General features: G+C 40.4%; 1 protein-coding gene across 4 annotated transcripts in view; it reads left to right on the top strand.

Moving 5' to 3' along the window:
• LOC135703520 (mucin-2) overlaps positions 1 to 23,280 on the top strand; it is a 315,489-nt gene that overhangs the window by 280,232 nt on the left and 11,977 nt on the right. For 3 of the 4 annotated variants that reach the window (XM_065224751.1, XM_065224752.1, XM_065224750.1), the window contains 8 exons: positions 7,051 to 7,200; positions 7,290 to 8,746; positions 8,966 to 9,748; positions 9,869 to 10,009; positions 10,071 to 10,750; positions 10,824 to 11,028; positions 11,091 to 11,507; positions 11,573 to 11,675. In XM_065224751.1, coding sequence (XP_065080823.1) covers positions 7,051 to 7,200; positions 7,290 to 8,746; positions 8,966 to 9,748; positions 9,869 to 10,009; positions 10,071 to 10,750; positions 10,824 to 11,028; positions 11,091 to 11,507; positions 11,573 to 11,675 — 3,936 coding nt within the window. The remainder of the gene's footprint in view (positions 1 to 7,050; positions 7,201 to 7,289; positions 8,747 to 8,965; positions 9,749 to 9,868; positions 10,010 to 10,070; positions 10,751 to 10,823; positions 11,029 to 11,090; positions 11,508 to 11,572; positions 11,676 to 23,280) is intronic. The other variant, XM_065224753.1, reaches the window with a different exon arrangement.

Below are 23,280 nucleotides of genomic sequence, written 5' to 3'. Positions count from 1 at the left end.
CAGACACAAGTCAGAGAATACTATTACAAAGTAGTAGTTGTAACTTCGATGCCTGTCGAAGATTCAAACTGTGGTTAATTTAACCAAATTTACTTCGACATATAATATTTTGAATCTGCAAATGCTGTGGTTAACGTCGACCGATATCAGCCTGCACTAGATTCGGATGAAAACGGTTAACAAAAGATTGGCACGAAGCAGTAGGATGGTCATTGGGATCTATCTATGGATGGTTATCCAGTGTAATTCACCATTCTCTTTATTTATACATCTATTCCACTACGATACCCACATTCATCAGGATTCACCTTTCGACAATGGAAAGCTGCAGAATTTAGAAATATTAATCACCGTTGAACGTCTTTCTTTGACAGTTGGGGAATAAACACAACATGGTTGCTGTGTTGCTGTGCATTGCATGTTGAGAAAAACGAGTTACTCAGAGTTGCTCAAAATTAACTCAAATATTACTCATGATCAACAGCTGTCTTGCCCCCAGAAAAGTAATCTGAGTAATTTTCGGTAATCTGACTGCCACTGACCGTTAATTAACGCTGGTAGAAACCCCTCGTGTAGAAGTCCTCTGTTGCCAAGTGAAAAGAAAGGGAATCTTTCGAAAACCGTGATGCGAGTTCAATTGTTTTTCTCTTGGCGTGACTCATTATATCCAAAAAGGGAGAAACAGAAAATAGCATCTCCGCTTGAAGACAGACAGAGAAAGTCGATTAAACGCAAAAAAAACTCATCCGTTTGCAATGAAGTTGCAAAACGCATTGTGTTCGATCAAATTGACTGACTACACGGAAAACAAAACATAGGTATTGAACATTTTTCAAGATTACTTAAAATCTGTGAATCTCGGTAGGAAAAGTAGAAAATCGGTAGTTTTGAACCTTTCGTCTGTGGTAGGACTACCGTTAAATCGGTAGGTATGGTCACCCTGCTACCAAGTCAAATTAACAATCGTGTTTGCGTGTGCATAAGTGGAAATGAAATTCCATTTAATTAAAACTGTATTTATTGTGAAAATTCTTAGACAAGAATTTGAATCGAGTAGTTGTGGCGTCGCGTTTGTCAGTTTTTTTTTTGCTTGTTTTGGTGCTCCACCTTCCCCGTTTCGTTTCCTGGTGCTGGCGTTCTGCCTTCCGGGCAATACACACGAAAAAATGTTTTGATGATTTCAGTTGGATTTTTAATCATGTTTTTGGATATTATCAATTATTCGATGGAAGAGATTGGTTGCACACATACAAAAAGACCTGGTTTTAGGCTTTTCTTTCGGAAATGTTCTCAGTGTTAAGCAAAAACTCTGTGGAAATAACCAACTATGCGTGTGATTAAAGATGTTCTGTTCGGTTGTAAAAAAGCAACAAAAGGATTTTTTAGATTACCGCGAGTGAACAAACCGATGCTTTTGGAAGGAATTTGGTGAAGGATTATTGCTAGCAAATTTCTTCTATAATACCACTGCCGGCCAGTGGGGGTTAGATTGACCACACACATTGGCGTAGCTAATAGGGGTGCCTAGGGTGCCTAGGGTGGCTGGTCCCCTCCAGAATGATCTAGGCCACTTCCAGAATTGTTTGAAGATTTATATAATTAAAATTGTCGGTATTAGAATCTTAAAAAAATCTCATGGAGCTTGGATCATTCTGGAGGAGTTAGGCACCCTAGGCACCCCCATAAGCTACGTCAATGGGTACAACTACATCGAGCTTCGTAATTCTACAGAAACTGTGTCCATGTTCAGGGTTCGGAAAACTTCAAAGAGTTTCAGATAATTTCGTAGAAATTCAGAGAACTTTATAGTTGAAGATGCTAATTTCAAATAACAGACTAAAGTGGTAATTTTTATACGATAGAAGAGGAGATGAAAGTATAGAATTGATAGTTCCGTTTAGAGTACGGCAGTGTGACAATTGCATATAGAGAGTAGAAAGCAAGTTAGGACAACTTTTTGCCAGTGGTGGCGGGGGGGACACCCCTCACCATCCCTCTCCAAAAGGGAAGTTTGGTAAAGAGATATGTTCAAAACCGATTTGTACCTTCCTAAAGTTGTCCTTGCTCGGTTTCTACTCTCTATATGCAATTTTCACACTGCCGTACTCTAAACGGAACTATCAATTCTATACTTTCATCTCTTCTTCTATCGTATAAAAATTACCACTTTAGTCTGTTATTTGAAATTAGCATCTTCAACTATGTAAATCGTTGACTTCTCGCAGAAGTAATACTAAACATATAGTCAAAGTGCAGAGAACTTAGTAAAAATTCGGAAAAACTTCGTAGGAGTAGGAACTACTGTTTGACGAACATTGTTGAAGTTTAGGGAACCTTGTTTGAATTCAGGAATCTTCATAAGGCAAAGAAAGAGCATACAAAAACGTTCGATCATGGAGCGGTGACTTTCTCGTAGTCTCGACAGTCTTACAGTTAAAAAGTTCACTACGCACTATAATAGATGGACTTTGGAGACGGAGATTTTCATGTCATTAGAGAAATTGAATGGGCAGTTGATAACATCACTTTAGAACCAATTTTCAAAAAAAAGTTCATCTGCATGCCAGGAACATCAGAGGCGATAAGACATGAACAGGAACATTCGCAAAATAAAATCGAAATGAAAATTCGAATTTATAGGGATTTAAAGTTAAAGCTGATATTTTGAATGACTTCGAACGCAGTGGTAATTTGGGATAATGCGGACTAGGCTGGTGTTTTCGTCACTTCATGAAGTTCCCTAAGTTTTCAAAAATATCTCGGAACATCTTTTACGTTCCAAAAATTTTCCTGATGTCCATGAAACTTCTCTGAAGGCCCCACAGTTTGAACATCGCTGAAATCCTCGGAATACTCTATAATTCCTCAGCACTTCTTGGTAGTTCCTGCAATTAATTAAATAACGAGAACCATAAGGTTCTCGACATTTATCTGGAGTTCTCGGAACTTCCCTAGAATTCTCTCAATTTTCCTGATAATCATGGTCTGAGTTCTCGGAACTACTCGAAGCTACGTAGCTCCCTTTAAAATATATTAGCTCAACTCAAGTATTGGCAACTTCTGTTAAGTTCCTGCATTTTTCCTAAAATTAATTGGACTGCCCTGATCCCCTTTGACCTTCATTGAATTTTAAGGAACTTTTATGAAATCTATCGAACTGCCTTGAAGCTATCGGAACTTATCTGAATGATCTTAAAGCTTGCCCGGGTTTCTGGACGTTCTTGAAGCTTTCGGGACCACCCTCAAGTTTTCGAAACATCTTCTAAATTCTTAGAAATTCCAAGAAATTTTCATTCTTGAAGGTTACCATATTTTTTTTTCTTAATCTAATGGAACAAACATTAAGTTTTGAAATTTTTCCTGAAGTTCTCGGAACTTCAATAAAAATCATCCAATTTCCCTGACTCTCATAGGACTCTCAATTTCTGTAAAGTTTTCTGGACTTTGTGCTTGAAAAATCTGTAAAGTTTCTGAATTTTTCTGAAGTTATTGAACGGTCATTAAGTTCTCAAATGTTTCTTTGTAAAGTTCCTGAATTTGTAATGAAGTTAATAATACTGAGTTCTCAAATGTTTCTTTGTAAAGTTTTTGAATTTGTAATGAAGTTAATAATACTGACGCGAAGTTCTCTGTTCTTCATTCAAGTTCACCCAATTTTACTGTAGTTTTCGGAATTGACCCTTAAAGATCTTAAACTTCTGAACTTTTCTATAGTGTTCTCGGAACTTCCTTAATATTTCCTCAATGTTCTTGATAACCAGGGTCTGAGTTCTCAGAACTGCTCGAAGCAAGGTAACTCCCTTAAAGAGATTTTAACTCAACTTAAGTGTTGGCAACTTCTGTTAAGTGTCTGCAAGTTTTCTGAAGTTAATGAGACTGCCCTGATGCACTTTGATCTTCATATAATTTTTAGCAATTTTCCTGAAATCTATTGAGCTTCCTTAAAGCTATCGGAACTTATCTGAATGATCTTTAAACTCTCTCTTAGTTCTGGACGTTCTTGAAGTTTTCGGGACCACCCTCAAGTTTTTGAAACATCTTCTAAATTCTTAGACATTTCAAGAAGTTCCCATTCTTGAAGGTTACTATATTTTTTTCTGAATCTAATGGAACAAACATACATTTTTCCTGAAGCTCTCGGAACTTCAATAAAAATCCTCCAGTTTTCCTGACTTTCATGGGACTCAAAATTTCTGTAAAGTTTTCTGGACTTTGTGCTTGGAAAATCTGTAAAGTTCCTGAATTTTTAATTTAGTTAATAAAGCTGACGTGAAGTTTTCTGTAGTGTTCTCGGATCTTCCCTAAAATTCCCTCAATTTTCCTGATAGTCAGGGTCTGAGTTCTCAGAAATGCCCGAAGCTACGTAACTCCCTTTAAGATCTTTTAACTCAACTTAAGTGTTGGCAATTTCTGTTTCTGCAACTTTTCTGAAGTTAATGAGCCTGCCCTGATGCACATTTATCTTCATTAAATGTTTAGCAATTTTCCTGAAATCTATTGAACTGCCCTGAAGCTATCGGAACTTATCAAAATGATCTTAAAACTTGCCAATAGTTCTAAACGTTCTTGAAGTCTTCTGGGCCACCCTCAAGTTTTAGAAATCCTTAGTATTTTAATGAAATTGTCATTCTTGAAGGTTCTCATATTTTTTGCTGATGTTATAAGAACGAACATAAAGTTTTGAAATTTTTCCTGAAGTGCTCGGAACTTCATTAAAAATCCCCAATTTTTCTGACTTTCATGGGTCTCTCAATTCTTGTAATGTTTTCTGGACTATGTCATTGGAAAATCTGTAAAATTCCTCCATTTTTTCTGAATTTAATAGATCGGTCCTTGTGTTCTCAAATGTTTCCCGAAATTTTTGGAGCTTCACTAAAGTTTCCACATTTCCAAAGTTCCTGAAATTTTACTGAAGTTAATTAAAACTGACGCGAAGTTCTCTGTGCTTCAGTTCAGTTCACGAATATTTCCTGAAGTTCATTTAACTACCCTGTAGTTTTCGGAATTTACCCTTGAAAGATCTCAAAGTTCAGAACTTTTCTGTAGTTCTCGGAACGTACCTGAAGTCTGAGGTCTGTATATTACGAATATTTCTCAACGTTCTTGGAACATTCCTGAAGTTGTAGGAATTGCTCTAACAAGCTCCTACTTCTCTGGTTTTTTTCTTAACTTCCCTAAATTTCTCAAAACTTCTATAAAATTCTAATAATTTTCCTAAAATATTGACATGCCAACACTATTATTAAATGTTTGGATTATATTTTATTGCATGAATCTACATTATGTTTAATGTATGCAGCTTAATTTTGCTCATATGAGCGCACAGTTATGGAAGGACGTCCATAAATTCGTTTAAGGCATTTTGGAGCACAGTTTTTAAGCACATGTTGATAGATATGTATGTGCCCTCTTAGTTTTAATAAATGAAAAACAAACAGGCTATCGATGCTGGTTACTCATGGACACTACAGGGACACTGAGAGGACTGACTTTAACACTATTTGGTAATTCGTGATATATGATCTACTCAACGTTTTATCAACTCGGCATTGCAAACCAGAATACTTTACCAGAATACCAGAAATACTTTCAACCTTGGAAATTCCACGAAATTTTCGAGACCATTATTAAACGACGGACACAAAGGATGATTCACGTCTAAGAAATAAATACCACAGACAAACTCTTCAAACAAATAGGATCGAACCTCAATAATGGTCTGAATAGTAATAGCACACATCGAGTTAACCCGACGATAGCTTTTAAAGAGAGTAGAAAAATCAAAAAGGAAAATCATCCTTCTCAAGTTTCTGCGAATTGAACCCAAGTTTACCCAAAGTTGAAAAAATATCTTACATCGCAGCTCGAATCTAGTAAAATTTAGCCTTCGTTTATTGAAAAATCCCAAACTAACTATGTAGGGGAAATGGCTCTAATATTGGCCTATGGATTTAAGATTGGCCCATTGCTAAAAATCTGCTATTTATCAATGTTATCTAGATGAACGTGTCATTGGGACGGTACTAATGTATATTTTTGGTCGCTATTGAACAATTATTCGATTGCTGAATTTATGTATGGGCCCAAATTAGGACCATTAGGCCAAGATAACATCCATTTCCCCTATATTGCACCAAGTACAACGTCTTTAAAAAAAACTACACTCAGATTGAAATGGCAGCTATTTAAACTTGTTTGCTTAATCCAAACATAAGATGTTGTACAGCAACCTAAGTAACATTGAAACCTTACCGTTAAGGCTTCAAAGTATTCTTCACGTCCAAATCATGGTCTATAAAACTTGGATAAAACCAAAACTGTTCCTGGGAAACAGCTTTTCACGATTTTTTGTGTCACCATTACCAAGAAGAACTAATGGACCCCCCAAGATTGTCCACCATCTGGCACCGCTGCTCGTAATATTCTCGCACGAGCCGTCGCCGAGCTATTTGAGCAAACGATCCGATCGAAGTGAATGGTTTATGACCCACCACCAACCGCGCACGACTCCTTGCTTGTGCTTTTGCTCTCGCTCGCTCGCTCGCTTACTCATTCGGGCGCGCGCGCCTACTCAACTCAGTCAGATCTCTTCGCCGACGATCAAAGCCAAATGTGAGGCTTGAGTGCGATCGCGCGAACAAGGTGCCCCAGAGTTGAGCTGAGTAGGCTATGCATAGGTTTACAGCTCAGTCCGCAGTACCAAGCATCAGCCAGCTAAGATCGTCAACATTTGATGGCGTGCTGCTGCTGCTGCTGCTAATGCAGGCACCCCGGAGGCACTCTTTGCTGTAGAATAATTAGCATCTGCTTAACTACTAGGTATGCCTACTCGAAGCTAAGTACTCGAGAAAGCAGAACGCGTGAGTCAGTTCGATCAGAAATCAACAGCAGCGTTGAGGTTTTGGGTCTATTGAATTAAATTAATTTCAAATCCGATTTGATGGGAACCACTTAATTTTAGGTCAGCGATCTAAATTAGCATATATCGGGACAAGGGAATGTTTGTTCTCCTTCTTTTGTTTGCACTAATTTCGTCTTTCTATCTTACAGCTTCCTGATCCGTGGTAAAAGCGTTTCGATCGAGGACCTATCCACCGAACGTGACGAAACCAACTTCGATGACGACGTCGAACCCACGCAGTGGAAGCGAGTCAGCAAAATCCGACGCTCACTGCAATTTCCAAGGAAAACCGCACCAAAGTAAGTGGTTTATTTTATTTTATTTTTAGCTCTAGCCAGTGTATGGCGTTGGTTGTGATCTACATCTGCACATTATTCATCATCGACAGAATCAGTACCCGTCCAGCAGATCTTCCGGAGAACTCGGTGAGCGTCCAGAAAATTCGTCAAGAATTAGAAAACGGTCGCCGTCTGAATACAGCCATGAGGAACAATCACATAGATTTCGTGGCTCTGGATAACATCCTGAACAGCGTCTCGGAAACGCCTTCTCCGAAAATGGAAGCACCTCGTACACCTACAACTCCCAAACCGAATGCAGCTTCCTTCCTGACTGCAGAATCGCTCAAAGAAATTCGTGGAAAATTGCGAAGATTGAGCAACGAGTCTCTCTACCGGGACGATATGAGTCCAGGCGATGATCGCAAGGAAGATGATGATTCGGTTACGATCACTGAGATGGAGACGAGAATGGGTCAGCTAAAGACGAGTAGTTCGTCGGATTCGTACAAGAGCAACAGTTTGGAGTCCAACAGGAAGGGCTCTACTGATAGTAATTCTGAAGATTGGCACTCGAGAAGAAAATCGTACGGATTCGAACGGATGAATCAACCATCCACTTTTATGCCCAAAATGGATTCATCGACCGACAGCGGTATTGGTCGATCGACGGATCTAAGTTCTAGTTGGTCCAGTGGCGGTACGGAGAATGTATCTGTTCCAAGACGAACGATCGTGACGCTGGGAGAGCAGCAAGAAAACCCGACAAGTTCTGCAATGGTGATTAAGATCACAAACGAAGCACAGGAAAGTGTGAAGACAAGCTACCGAGAGGAAGAGGTTAAACGACACTCAATCGCCGTTGATGAAACGAGTTACGTACGTGACAGCTTGAAAACTATGTTTGAGAAGAAGACTTCGGTTAGTGTGAACGGATTTAGTCAGACGATTATCGATGACTTGAGCCGAAACAAGAAAAAGGTTGAATTCTGCAAGACGGAGGTTCACTTTACCGCAGATTCCGGCCGAGTGAACATAGTCGAAACCGATGAGAAACCCCCACCGACGAACAACTTTCGCAGAAGGCGTAGATCTTCAGGTGGATCGATAGGATCTTCATATCTTCAGGCGATAAGCTCTGGCGTTCCTGTGACTCATTTTGGAGACCTGGAGAAGGGAGTTAACGAAGCAGACTTGAAGGAGAATCCAGTGTATACAGCACCTTCCGTAGTGACCACTACCGTGGGTCGTCCAGAACCTAGTCCCCGTAGAACCTTGACCACATCAGATGACAGTGATGGTCAGTCCGCAGATGAGATCTCACTTCGCGGTATTCTGAAGAACAAACCAGTTAAACCGAAACCGTACGTCTTGGGAGAGAACATGGAGAACAGTGAAAGTCTGTGGGGAGTCAAACTACGACCGGTATCTACGGAACTAAACTACTGGAATGGAGAATCCGACGAAAAACATCAGTCTACGGAAGAGAAAGAGGTTGCATCTAGTGGTAGCTTTTCCACAAAAATCAACCTCACTCAACCAACTCATACAGCCTGGAAATCTGACGGTAAGTTCTGTTAGGAATAGGTCTTTATCGTAGAATGCTTCACATCTATCCAAGGATGAACTATCGCAGCACCCCTTAATACTACTCTGTTCCTAATGCTTCTATTCGCACGCTTAATTGGACCAAATCAGTACTAAACTTGTAATAAAGTCATCCACGCTGGTCTAAATCAACCATTTTTCTCTTGCACATTGTGTCTTCCTTGCTGCAATGTTACAGAGTCCTCTGAATTGATCCCGAAGTCTACGACGAAAATTCTGATAGATATGACGAAGAGTTCCAACCCCTCCGGACAAGAACGCAATCAGCTCAAGTCCACGTCACTCATAATGCGCACGATGCGTTCGGCAAATCAGTTCGACGAAGCTATGAAAAAATTGGAAACTGCTCGTCGCGAGTCGCTGGACAGCAATGGTGGCGATGAACCGCGTTCGGCTTTCCAGTTGATTTCAAGCACGATTGCCAAGTCGAACTCTGCCAGCAGCATCTACAAGGATACCCCGAAGCTAAGGGTAGCCAAGTACGCTGCCTCCCTGGATGGAGATATTGACGACGACGAACCTCGCTACCAAGGACCCATCCCCGTGGCCAGACGAAGCTTCACCAGCGAATCTCGGCTATCGGACTTTGAAGCATACATTAGCAAGAATAGCATCCGACGATCCAGCACTACGGATGAGTTCTCATCGGTCAGTATGGTTTCGAGTGTTGCCTCCAAACCGGTGGCAGCGCCAAGGATGAAAAAGCTCGGATCGAGTGTACTGAGTCATCAGCTCACGCAGCTGAAGCGGCTTTACGATGCCGCCGAGCAGTACGACAGTGATGATAGCGCGAAGGCCGACGAAGAGGTTAAACTGTACTTGGGAAACCTGGCAGGGGGTGGCGTCGGTGAAGAGAAAGGAGGCAGCGAACTATCCGGCAGCTGGAGCCGTATCAAAGCTAAACGAAGCATTCAAAAGTACCGCGATCAGGACGTTAAAATTACAGTCAACTCGACGTCAGGTAGGTATGTGAGTGCACGCACCAAATTTTCTGATAGTTCATCCGCCGTGTACATATGAGTGTGTCTTGAGGTTTCCATAATGCTATAACAACTGGATGGAAAACTACTTTATTTTTCAGAATTCGAAATTGTTAAACCTTCAACGAACGGAGTAACGACCACTACAATCTCCAACGAAAAGCAGTCCAGAAGTAGCAACATAATGTCCATTGCCCTGAAAAGTCCTACGCCAACGAAGAAACATCCTACCCCTAGTCCAGGTATTGGTTGCTTAGAATTCAGTTGTCAACTTTGAGCTCAATTTTTTGATATCTCTCACAGTGAAAACTTCACAACCGCAACCGATCGAACCGTCACAACCAGTGCTATCGCCGCACTTTAAGCGACACATTCCGAACGCTGTTAGTGACACGACGAACGGCACAGCACGAAACGAAGAACGGGCCTCACTTCGGCTGTCGTCCGGTGCACGACAGCTCCGTGAGCATGAACTATCGTTCTTCGGTGTCAACAGAAGGCAAGAATCGACGAAATCGTCGACTTCGACCGCGTCGAATTCGACTAAGTCCGCAACGAATACCACCTTCACCCGATCGACGACCCTCACGTCGTCGTTCATCAAACGCAACTCGATCAACATGAACCCTCTGTCGACGTCCACGTCTGCGGCTTCAACTTCATCCAGCTCGACTACTAACCAAGCCAAACCGCAGACTACACCCGTATCGGCATGGCAGTTAACAAACGACAAACCCGACTTGCTTCGTCACAGTCAAAGGGTGGATAGTGACGCTGTCAAGAAAACTACCAGTACCTCTTCTGCTTCGACCAGTCTGGGAACTAGCACTTCTACCATGTCCTCCCTGGATCCACACTACGAAAACCTAGTCAAACCTGTAACGACGGACCCGCTGGTTCCGGCGTACGATCGCAAGCAAGATTTGAAACGGGATGAGCAAATACTCGAAGAGCTAACTCGCGCCGCTGATGAGATTCTGAATGTACGTACATTACCTAGTTCGAGACCTAGGTAGCCCATAAATGTTTTATATGTTAACCGATATCGTTTCGCAGGTTGTCAACAACATGTCGAATGCTGAAAGCACAGAAAGCATCCAGAGTAACGAACAGTTCCGCGTCAGTTCGGGTGGTGGCTCTGGAGTCACCTTGGGCACCATTCGCGAGTGTTCGACGACAAACAAGATTATGAGGTCCCGCGGCGTACAGGTGTCAAAGAACTTTGACGACAGTCTGAAGCGGCATCAACGAACCACCAGAGGTGAGTTCTAAAATTATTCTCAAACTATTGTGCTACCCTTGTCATTTCTTTATAAATTCTAGTGTCATCTGCATCGTCGAACGAGAGTCTCCCCCGACCATCGCCACCCCGAACGACCACCAATGCCACCGTCCGTTCCAGTCAGCTTGCGGAATCTCGCACCAGTTCTATGAACGGTAGCGGCCGTCGTAAGCTAACCAGTTCGGCAACCGAATCACGTCGTCTGATCCGTATGTGCAGCAAGGAGCGTCTCCACCAGTCCAATGCCAGTTCATCGGAAGATCTTCCAAATGCAACGACCGTGGAGCCACCACGACGACCTCGGCGCACCCGGTATCATGGCAGCTCAGGAGAAAAGGACAAAGACAGTCCACGGCTGAGCGTTTCGAAGACATCCACTGCCGAAAGCCGCCGAAGCGACGAACGGTTATCGAGCCGGTCGCATCGAAGCGAAAGATCTTCTACCAGAACGAGTAAAGGTATGTGTTTGGATTGTGGATTTCCGTTGCGGTTCATACCAAAACTGAGCTTCCATGCATTCTAGGTCACACCAGTGGGACCCTGACCTCCACCGGCGTCATCCCGACAGCTGTCGAGCAGCAACAGCGCATTCGCAGCAAATCCGGGGCTTCCGTTCTGCAGACTACGTATGTATTGCAATCGTTTATCGTTCCACCGCCTCGACGCCGACGCCGGCGCGATCATCCCTCGAAAGCCATTGTGCGCCGGCATTCCTCACGCTTACGACAATCCTCTGCCAAACGCGCCGATGTAACTAAAAAATCGCTTTCCCGAGGACGCCAGCTAGAGTTGTGCCTATGCTCGTAGTGTGCATACCACACCACACGTATCGGGGTGCGTGTGGATGTGTGTGTGCGTATGTTTTCGAGATTTGTTGTGTGGTTTTGGGTGATTTCGGGTCCAGCTGATGCCTTGCCCACTTTTGCTAAGTGTGTTTGTAATTATATGTTTGTGTTAATCAAGCTCATCCCTCTTCAAAGCGGCTTTCCACATCGCGCGGGCCAATTGCTAGCTTTGCTACCACGGCAGGTGGACATCCCCGAATGCCATTGAATCCATTATTTGTGATAAGACCACTAGGTGAATGATTGTCACAGTTGTTTTTTTTCTCTCAATTTTCGCTATAACTTTTGTTAAATCATCATCATGTTGCATCGGATTAACAGCATTTACTTTGTATAACTTGGTAGTTGATAGTTGGTGGTATTTGTAAATTCCTTCTTGGAAAATATCTGCATTCTTCTTTGGAATCTTCTGCCTAGCATGCATCAAGAGCTTCGCAAAACTAACAATAGAAACCGGTAAATGAATCCTTATTAGTAATGTTATTGAATAACTCTTGAATTTAGTAGATTTGAATGAATTTAATTTGTAATTGTGGAAGTTTCTGACACTCATTTTAGAGTTATTAACTTCATAGACCTTTAAAAGTTTTATCTCAATTTTTTGAGTTAAACAGCCATTTTTTATATTTTAAGACCAACGCATGGAAGCACAATGAAAGCAAAATAGTTTCGGTTGCTAAAAGATTGCTAAGTAAATGTAAGTTCTTCCAAGTCACTGGATCTCTATGTAGATGTTGATGTGGCGATTTTTAAATCTCTTAATAACTTTTTTATTAAATTCGCTGTCTTAATGTGTTTCTAGATATGCTTTGAACAAAACCCAAAAGTTTTGATTGGTCAGGTCTCCGGGAAATTCTGAATATTTATCTCTTCAGGCACTTAATATTGCACTACGTTTGCTTTGTAGGTGCCAAGCAACCCTGTCTTTTGAGTTTTGCTCTGATACCAAATGTTCATCATCTCCGTCGTCACAAATGACGTCGACAACATTCCACATTAAAATATCGCTTGCCAAACCGTAGACTTTATGACGAATTTTTCAGTTAAAATTGGCTTATCGACACTATAGCTGTGTAGTAAATATAAGTCTTGTTGTGCATTTTGACTTAACAACTTAACGAATGCTTAAGGGGGTATTCCCAATCTTTTGCCTTTTTTCGGCCTGTTTTTCAATTAATTTTTTTCAAGGAAAATGAATAGTAATGCGCCTAACTCTTTGGGATTCTTGTTTATTGAACATTAAAGTTTACAAATAAAAATTTTTCGACATAAAAAAAGACATTATTGACGTCACAAAATGGCGGCAAACAGACCCCTGTTCGCCGCAAACGCCTGGATGGGCGAAGACTTTTCTCGGAACGGCTTCATCTGAAGCAGATTTCGTGATGAAATTAATAATCTGCATAAGATTCTCTGGAGCTTCTCCCGTTGGCAGCAAAAAATCTTGCAAATTAACAAAATGGCGGCCAGATGAAAAAACAGGCGATTTTTAGCCCGCTTTTTTTCAGCTTTAAGGTGCTTCAAACAATGTTAAATGTTAATATTTTTGGCTGAAAGTGGGAGAAGCTCCAAAGAATTTAATAAGGAACAAAATGCGCAAAGATTCAAGTCAATATCTCTTATAGTTTCTGAGAAAAATCTTCGCCCGATAAAAAAAATGTGGTTTCGAGAAAAACGCGTTTAAAGTTTTGACTTTAGTTAAAACCATTTGGGGGTTCTTACCATTAGTCAGCTATGCCTGGACACCGAATTCGCTGATCGGAAAACGGCTTGGGGGGATGAAAGTATATAGTCTAAAGTACAAAAAAACGTGAAAAAAAAAATTTGATTTTTTGAAAAAAAAGATCGGGAATACCCCCTTAAGGATTTTCTACTCAGCAGGCCCTCGGATTGACATATGCAGCCAGTCCCTTTTGGTGTATACTGCTTCTTGATCGTTTATTAGCCAAATCTTGAACTGAGACATTCTTCTTATTGGCGATAGTTTGGGTGGTCTTCCGGTTCAGGTTTAGTCTACAGTTCAGGTTTTAGAATGCCCTGTAAGGTAACCTACTCATCAAACTTCCGGTTTTCGGTTTGAACTGCTCCGATATCAATACTTACTTCCTCCATGATCTTCGACAATGTTGTGAGGGTTCTTGTTGGGAATAGTGCTCCATTCGTCCACGGTATGTTTGTGATTTTAAAGGGAAATGCATCATATTTAAATGATTTATAACAAAATGTACTTCCGGTACACAGGTTTATGCAACATATGTAAACAACAACGCAGATTGATAAACAGCTGCTTAACGTTATCGAGACACAAATTTTGACGCGTTGAAAGTGTGCTTTTTTGCACCAAAATTTAGAAATTCTTAGACTTAGACAATCGTTAGTTATCGTGGACTTTTTAAGTCAACAGTTCAGATAGACATAAATATAATGTATGATCAGGAGTGGCTTCCCCCTGCCCCAGATGGCTCGAGCCGCCAATGCTTTCTACGTGAAGTATCCGACAAAGTAGTATTTCCTTTCCGTAGCGAGATAACGAATCCATCAGCCAAGTGTCGAACCGTTGACCCATCCATCGACAGCCATCGTGATGTCCCCCCGTCCAGTCGATAGACCCCTTGTCATAACTAACAATGTTCCTTATCAACACTGAGCACAGTGATGTGTGCAATAAAAGTTTAACTGGATTATTATTATTAACTGAATTAATAGGTATATGCAAAACATCATTGATTCTTCCTCGCGGATCTTGTGCCCTTTGAGCAGCTGACTCGGTTCGAAAAGTATGTCGATGCACTACAATTAAATTAAACATTCAATAGGGCATGTGCACCAGTTTTGACAGTAGCCACTAGTTCTCATTATAGATACTATAGATTCCATAGATAAGCGCGGAGGCACAAAAAGATGTTGTGGTAACCATGAAAAATAAATGATCTTACTGGCATCTGTGAAAAAAGTTCATGCCATCATAAAGCTCTTCGTTGTGCAGTTTTGTTTTGTTTCGTGCGCAAAAATTCAAAATGAAGTGCAAAGCAAATCTTTGCAACTATGAATCGAGGAATGGTTTGCTTTATCTATCCTTCTTCCGTTGTCCGCGAAATAAATCAGAATGTGGAGTGTGGCTCGGAGTGTGGAAAGCGTTTTGTGCTCATAATATTACAATACTTCTCCCTCAAACAACACAATGATGACGTCATGCTCGTTTGGCTACACTAACTGACAGTTCGTTTGACTACATTATACTTTGCCTTCGCTTATCTATGGAATCTACAGTATCTATAGACCTTTTTGACGTTTAATCGTTTTTCTCTATCTAGCACGCATGAATGAATGGACGGTTTGTTTTCCCACTAATATATTTCCCTCTTGCTCGCACTCGTTCGATTGAAATGGTGCAGTAGTGTGCGCCGATTAAACGTCAAAAAGCTCTATAGATCTCACACAACACGAGAAAAGGGCCTATCATTGTTGATCGATTCTCTCCATCGTTTTTCTCTTTCGCGAATAATCCGACTGCAAATCGACAGTGAGCATGCATAAGGGCCTATACGCGATGATCGATTCTCTTCGTCGATTTTCTCTTTTGTTAATAACTCGCTAGATTTAACGTTTCTCGGTGCGTTTGCTGTTGCTTTTGATAGTCAATACAACCTGTTACCATAGAGGTAACTCTAAGACCACTGGGTCCCGAAGAAAATCATTATTATTTTTGGCTCACTCAGTACCAGAACAACGGTCCCAAGCAGTCCCAAGCTATTTCACTCACCCCTGCATGTTCTGCATGAATCCACACACCCCTGATGTTATCTGTCAAACTTTCATAGCGAATCAAAACAAACATAGTGTAGTAATAGAATTTCAACTAGAATAGGGTACGTTAATCGTTTGCTTGGGACCAATAGGCTACTAAAGTGGTGAGCCAATTTAAAATCGTTAGTTTCGTATTGATTGTTGCTGTTACTACTCTGCATTGAACAAATTCTAGAAAATTGTTTCGCTTAGCTGTAGCAATGCAAAGAGAAAATCGATGAAGATAATCGATCATCGCGTATTCGCCCTTATGCATGCTCTCTGTCGACGAAATGAATTTCCTATTGAGTATGTTGTTTCAGGCGCAAGCTAACATCATCTTCTGTCGAACTGTGATCAGTGCTGCAAAATATCAATATCAGTACCTAAAAAATGCTGAATTTCACAATCCACCTTATGTCAATATCAGTTCACACAGTTAGAATATCAATGTCATTCGCCTCAATGTCAGTGCACAAATGACATTGACATCGTAAAGGAACCACTGATATTCAAAGTTCTACCACATTTTTTCTTATATACTCAAGCTAATCGAGTACCGATCTTTAGAAAACACATCAGTAATATTAAAGCAATGCAACGGCTATACAAAAAAGTTGATTTGCTGCGATAAAAGTGAGATTTTCATCTTTTCCCTAGTGATATTCATATGGATAGTAATGTCAAAGGCGTATCGCCTGATATCATGCTTACTACGAATATCAATATCGGAAGTGAAATTCCAGGGGATGGATATGGCTGTCATATCAACAATCAATACGAAACTAACGATTTTAAATTGGCTCACCACTTTAGTAGCCTATTGGTCCCAAGCAAACGATTAACGTACCCTATTCTAGTTGAAATTCTATTACTACACTATGTTTGTTTTGATTCGCTATGAAAGTTTGACAGATAACATCAGGGGTGTGTGGATTCATGCAGAACATGCAGGGGTGAGTGAAATAGCTTGGGACTGCTTGGGACCGTTGTTCTGGTACTGAGTGAGCCAAAAATAATAATGATTTTCTTCGGGACCCAGTGGTCTTAGAGTTACCTCTATGGTCATATCGCTTAAGTTTACTGCGCACAGAACATCTGCAACGTTTTCAGCGGTACCATGATATGTTTTGTTGTTTTGATGTTGAGTACGTGTATTCAGCTATATGTCAAACCCCTGTGAAAGTCAGCGCTAGACCAAGGTGACTACATATAGGTGTTCTAATGTCTCAAATTCATGATTCAGCCATGTTGGATTTTTGTATGGGACAGCGACCGAGCTTGTTTACAATTTGCTCTAAAACCGCACTTTACCCCCCCCCCCCGCCCCCCCCGCGACCTATATAGTGACAAAGCTGTATCACCATTTATATACCCACCTACACTCAAAATAATTTTCACGTCAATGCTACGTGAAAAAATCCATAATTTTTTTTTCCATCGTACTTTTCACGTAAGAGTTACGTGATTCATACATGGAAGCACTCATTTCAGTGAGCGAGATGGTTACTGGATTATCACGTAGAAGCTACGTGATTCTGTCGATGGAATTTATAATCGTCACCAATGATTTTAATTTCGTTTTAAATAAAATGTATAATTGATTTCTCATTACAAGTATTCCTTGATTCCAATATATCCTCATTGCGGTCGATTTACACACATGTGGAAAATAAATTCGAGCGGGATAAGTATCGGAAACGGGGTTAGAACCATATGATGTAAGGGAGTTTAACTCGGATGCATACTCATGGTACTTCTTGTCGGTATACTGAAACAAAAAAAAAACTTAAAAATTATTCTAACATATTTTTTTTAGTTATCTACTTACAACACCAAATTATTCCACACAAATAAATAGATAATGAAATAATCTAGACTTTCACTGGTATGTAAACATGCACATTGCAATGCCACCATATTGTGTATCATTATGGGTGAGTCGTTCATTTTTTTTCATATCTGAGAATCACATACACAGCAAAAAGAAAATGTAACATCGATCAACGTAATTCAAGCCGACGCATGAAATAATGATGTAATAGCATAACGCAGATACAATATTACATCAATGGATGTAATTTTGTTCGCAAAATCGATGTACATTGTACAATGTAAAATTACACAACCGATGGATTGACCTGGTTGCAGCAGTTTCGATGTAATATTCAACAACTTTTTTTGCTGTGTAGGGTTTACGTGAAATGCACATAGAATTTGTGTAAAGGGTGATACCATAGAGGTAACTCTAAGACTAGTAGGTCCCGAAGAAAATCATTATTATTTTTGGCTCACTCAGTACCAGAACAACGGTCCCAAGCAGTCCCAAGCTATTTCACTCACCCCTGCATGTTCTGCATGAATCCACACACCCCTGATGTTATCTGTCAAACTTTCATAGCGAATCAAAACAAACATAGTGTAGTAATAGAATTTCAACTAGAATAGGGTACGTTAATCGTTTGCTTGGGACCAATAGGCTACTAAAGTGGTGAGCCAATTTAAAATCGTTAGTTTCGTATTGATTGTTGGTGATACGGTCAAAATTTGGTCAAGGGAAAACGCGTGTAAATCGGTGAAATCGTTTATTTAAAAAATCAAATTAAATTTCTTTTTCAAGTTCAATTAGTATAAAATTCAGGAAAAATATTCAGTTAGGCTTCCGCTTTTCCAAATCCGAATTGCCGGGCCTTACGCTTGACCCCTGCCATCAGATTTTGTACAGCCACCTTGTCCACCTTCTTCGCCGCAGAAAGCCAGTTTGCCTTGAACTGCTGCTCGCCCTTAGCAGTTTTTTTGGTCTTCTTTAGGTTCCGCTTGACAATAGCCCAGTATTTCTCAATTGGGCGGAGCTCTGGCGTGTTGGGAGGGTTCTTGTCCTTGGGAACCACCTGCACGTTGTTGGCGGCGTACCACTCCATGGCCTTTTTACCGTAATGGCAAGATGCCAAATCCGGCCAAAACAGTACGGAACAACCGTGTTTCTTCAGGAAAGGCAGCAGACGTTTATTCAAACACTCTTTCACGTAAATTTCTTGGTTGACAGTCCCGGAAGCTATGAAAATGCTGCTTTTCAAGCCACAGGTACAGATGGCTTGCCAAACCAGATATTTCTTTGCGAACTTTGACAGTTTCATGTGCTTGAAAACATCTGCTACCTTTCCCCTTCCTTTTGCCGTATAAAACTCCTGTCCCGGAAGCTGCTTGTAGTCGGCTTTGACGTAGGTTTCGTCGTCCATTACCACGCAGTCAAACTTCGTCAGCATCGTCGTGTACAGCCTCCGGGATCGCGCTTTGGCCGTCGTATTTTGTTTATCATCGCGATTTGGAGTCACTACCTTCTTGTAAGTCGATAGTCCGGCTCGTTTTTTGGCTCGATGCACGGTTGTAGACGATACACCCAGCTTATTTGCGGCATCTCGGAGAGAGAGGTTAGGGTTTCGCTTGAAACTACCGGCAACTCTCTTTGTCGTCTCAGCGGCTTCCGGTTTTCGATTTCCCCCCGATCCAGACTTCCTGGCTGTCGACAAACGTTCCCCAAACACTTTAATTACATTTTTAACGGTTGATTTGGCAACTTTTAGCGATTTTGCCAACTTTGCGTGGGAGTAGCTCGGATTTTCGCGATGCGCGAGCAAAATTTTGATACGCTGCTCTTCTTGCTTGGACGGCATTTTGACAACTGAAGAGTGAATTCCAAAATCAAAATAGGAGCAACATTCTACACACACACACCTTCAAAATGAGGGGTGTTCAGGTTTTTTAAATGCAAAATTGAAAGAAATACGTCAAGTTGATATTGACCAAATTTTGACCGTATCACCCTTTATGTGCAAATAACGTACGTTTCATTAAAAAATCTACTGATTTCAAAGGGAATTTCCGTTGATGCATACGTGGTATCACGTAGACTCTACTTGTATTATGTAAAATTGACAGAAGCGGAAAAAGAGTGACTCTAACTATGTGATTTTTCACGTAACAATAACGTGTGAATTATTTTGAATGATAATATCTTACGTCAATTGACATTGTTGGCAGCACGCATCACTGACTGTGATGCGAGCTTAGAAAAAATCAAAGAGAAAGTCGATAATTTGGCCCCATTGCTTTAATTAAAATTTGAAACATTTTTGCATTATTTTATTTGCGTTGCTTAATGACAAAATCCACCCCTCTAGCTTTGTAACGAAAATATTTTTTAAAGAAAGTAAAAATGTGACCTTTCATATAGAGCAAATCAGCAGACCACTAAAAAAATTTGAATACCATTGGCTGCAACCTGAAACTGCATCCTTTCGCCTTATTGTCGAACGGGTAAATTTTCTAGGGTAAATTCACCGTATATTAAATTTCATATTTTATTTTATTTTAGCCACGGTTGAAGTCTCGATAATACTCTAACCATAGATTTTGCAATCTATGCACGTAAATAAAACTCTTAACAACTATTTCAAAACTATTAAGACAGGGGGATTTAAGAACAAAATTATATCTCATACATGTTTTTGTATTGATTGACTGGATCATCGTAAAACACCAGTAAAATCTCGACAAAACATATACACCGATATTCAATTTTCTGCTATGGTCACTCATTTGAGCTAAAAGTCAATGGCAAGACAAACCATGTCAATTGTCAGTGACAATGCTGTCAGTGACGAACATGTGCAGATTGTTTTATTAGTTAAATTTGAAACGAAATCAAATCAATTACATGGAGCCATTAAAGTGAACAAGCATCTAAGTCCTGAGCTATTTGTATAACAATAGTGTAACTCAGAATGCAGAAAATAACACTTTTTTGTAACCAGGTGAATCTTTGTCATTGACGAAAAAGTTAATGAGATTTTGACAAAGGTTTTTTTTTTTAGAATGAAGTCTATCAGTGACCAGTGCTGATAAAAATCATTTCTTCTACACTCAACACAGCTGAAAATGAAGACAACCTTAACAGATAGACCAACTACATGCATGAATCTGAATTTTGACATAACAACATTCTCTTGATCAAGGCAACCTCTGAGTATCGTAGTCAACATTTCAGTGCCAACATTTCAAAGGGGCGTAATTGCTTTTGTAAACAATGGCTTTTGCTGTCGATTTCTCGCATCTTAAAGCTCACTCCTTCAAAATAACAATGCTAGATGGTAGAGAAAATATTCATCTACCTATTGGTGTCGTTATTTTTCATAAGTGAGCTTTTATTCGCGAGAAATCATCGGCTAAAGCCATTGTTTACAAATGCAATTACGCCCCTTTGAAATGTTGGCACTGATTTGTTTTTCTTCATTCGTGGCTTGATGTTCATTATCGCCTCCGTTGTTGTCAATATTAATATTCGTCTTCATCTTGGTGGGGATGATTTTGAGGATCAAATGCAAAATGATTATTTTCATTTTACTCAAATATAGCGCTGAAGGACGTGTCGTGTTAATTTTTACACACAAACCGATGGCAAATTATTGCCTCAAGGTGAACTGATGATAAAATCCCGGTGTTAGGCTCTGAAGTCGACAATATTCAAAATAATCATTTCGCCCCTAATGAATTTGATTATTTTGCTTTTGAGGACCATTTCTGATTTTGATAATTTTGGGTTGGATAATCAAGCACTGGAGAATATCAACAAACGTGTACAGTTTTTTTTCCCTTTGGTTTGTTTTTTCCGTCGATCTTGTTTTCCGTGCTGAGCACCAATGCTACCGACGTGCCAGGAAGGCAGCTCCCACACCTGGACCCTACCTATCGACCCATCAACTCATGAACCGGGGACCAACGGCTTTACTTCCCATCCGAAGGAAGGCGTGATCAGAGATGTTATCGTTCGTTGATGTATAATGAACTCATTTGTTCATTCCGCTTGTACACTCAAAAAATTCCACACGCCATCATCATGTGTCTCACACTTAATTTTGCGCTTATTGTGAAACACATCCATTTCATGTGTGAATCTTATGCTATGAACCATGCCTGAACACTATGGATTTGAATTGTGATTCACTTGGATTCTATGTGTCTCATATGGTGATATCAATAGCTTTGCACACCATAGTTCAATATTCTACAATATTCTACTTTATCGACTTCTACTTTACCGACTCTAAAAATTGAAACGACAAATATATAATCAAAATTGCCAGAGGCCAGAGCTTTCACATATCTTTTTAATGGGTCTGATTTGGAATTCGATCATGGACTGTTGGGGTGTGCTGCTGTCGGAGTCTTCGTTCTATCTCACTGTGCCAGGGTTGTTCTCATATATGAGGCGGGTTAATAGGATAAAGTCACAACTCTTGTTTTCGATGTTTACCTTTCTGAGCAAGCAATTCACATCGTATTGAAATGCAAAACACTTTAAATCCATCTGTTTTGAACAGTAGCGTGATTCAATGTGCAATACACTTAAATAGAAAGTGAAAATTTTTCAACATTTCAAAGTTTGAAACACTCTAAATTAACGTGTATAATAGTACGTTCAGACTACAGAGTTATAACATGTTATTGCGCTATCTTGATGGTGGTTTCTGTGTTGCAATTATTTGACAACCGTTATAACATGTTATATCTCTCCAGTCTGTACAGCGTTTAACACATCGAACCAAGGTGAAATACACTTAAAGTAAATGTGATTCTGCATTTAAAAAATCAAGTGTTTAAACACTTCGATCAAACGTGTGAAATGTTTTGAGTGTATGTGAATAACAGTTTTGTTAATGACTATGACAAATCTCAGCACTGCTCAGTACTCATTGCCTTGAACAAATATTGAAAACAGCGCGAAGCTTTGATTTTTATTTCGAAATTCCAAAACTAGTTCATTGACTTCAACGAGCCCTTTGCCCTATTGCACCAGTTTTGGGGTAAACCAACCAGGAAGTGGGTACCAAAGTGCAAAGTAACAATATCAATATGTGGTAGATGGTATTTAGCAACAACATCCTAGGACCATAAACTGGAGCACAACATCTCCTATATCGTGATTTTTGGTACCAGCTGTATGGGCTTCACCCCTGTGCCACTGTAGAGTGCCGGCTCTATTCAGCATCATCGTTAACTTTGCATACGTGCATCCGTACACATATGCAGCAGCCTTGCATGATAGAGGCAACCCACTGACTGTTGTTCCGATTGGCAACTGCAATTAATCTAAATCCAAACAAAATCTGCTTGCTTGCGATAAGCTGCCCGGCGGCATCAACCAGATGGATCCATTGGATTCCTCCAATCAATGAGTAGTTGTACTCAGCCACTACTGCGTATTTAGTGTACGGATCAGTTACCACAAACGGTGCTTTCTCTGTGTTCCGCTCGGGTTAAGGCGATACCGTGCCGATAGCGATATGGTGGTGATCTCCGCCGGGTGGTTGCTTTCGATGGTGTCCTGACTGTCCGGGGGCAATTTATTGCTATACTTAGAACTTAGAATTCAGTGAAAGTCACGAAGCTGGGACGTGGTTGATTGCATAACATTGGAGGTTACAGCAAGAATAGCGGAGATAACGGCTAATCAGAACAATTGATTAGATTTGATGACCCGACCCCAGTTGCATCATTGTGTGTAAAATGGCACGCATTAAATGCAAATCCATGTTGGATT

This window comes from Ochlerotatus camptorhynchus, unplaced genomic scaffold, assembly GCF_037179485.1.
Source record: "Ochlerotatus camptorhynchus isolate MF236.1 unplaced genomic scaffold, CSIRO-AGI_Acam_v1.1 ptg000215l, whole genome shotgun sequence".
In the NCBI taxonomy this organism is placed as follows: domain Eukaryota; kingdom Metazoa; phylum Arthropoda; class Insecta; order Diptera; family Culicidae; genus Ochlerotatus; species Ochlerotatus camptorhynchus.
This window is presented reverse-complemented; position numbering and strand designations above follow the sequence as displayed.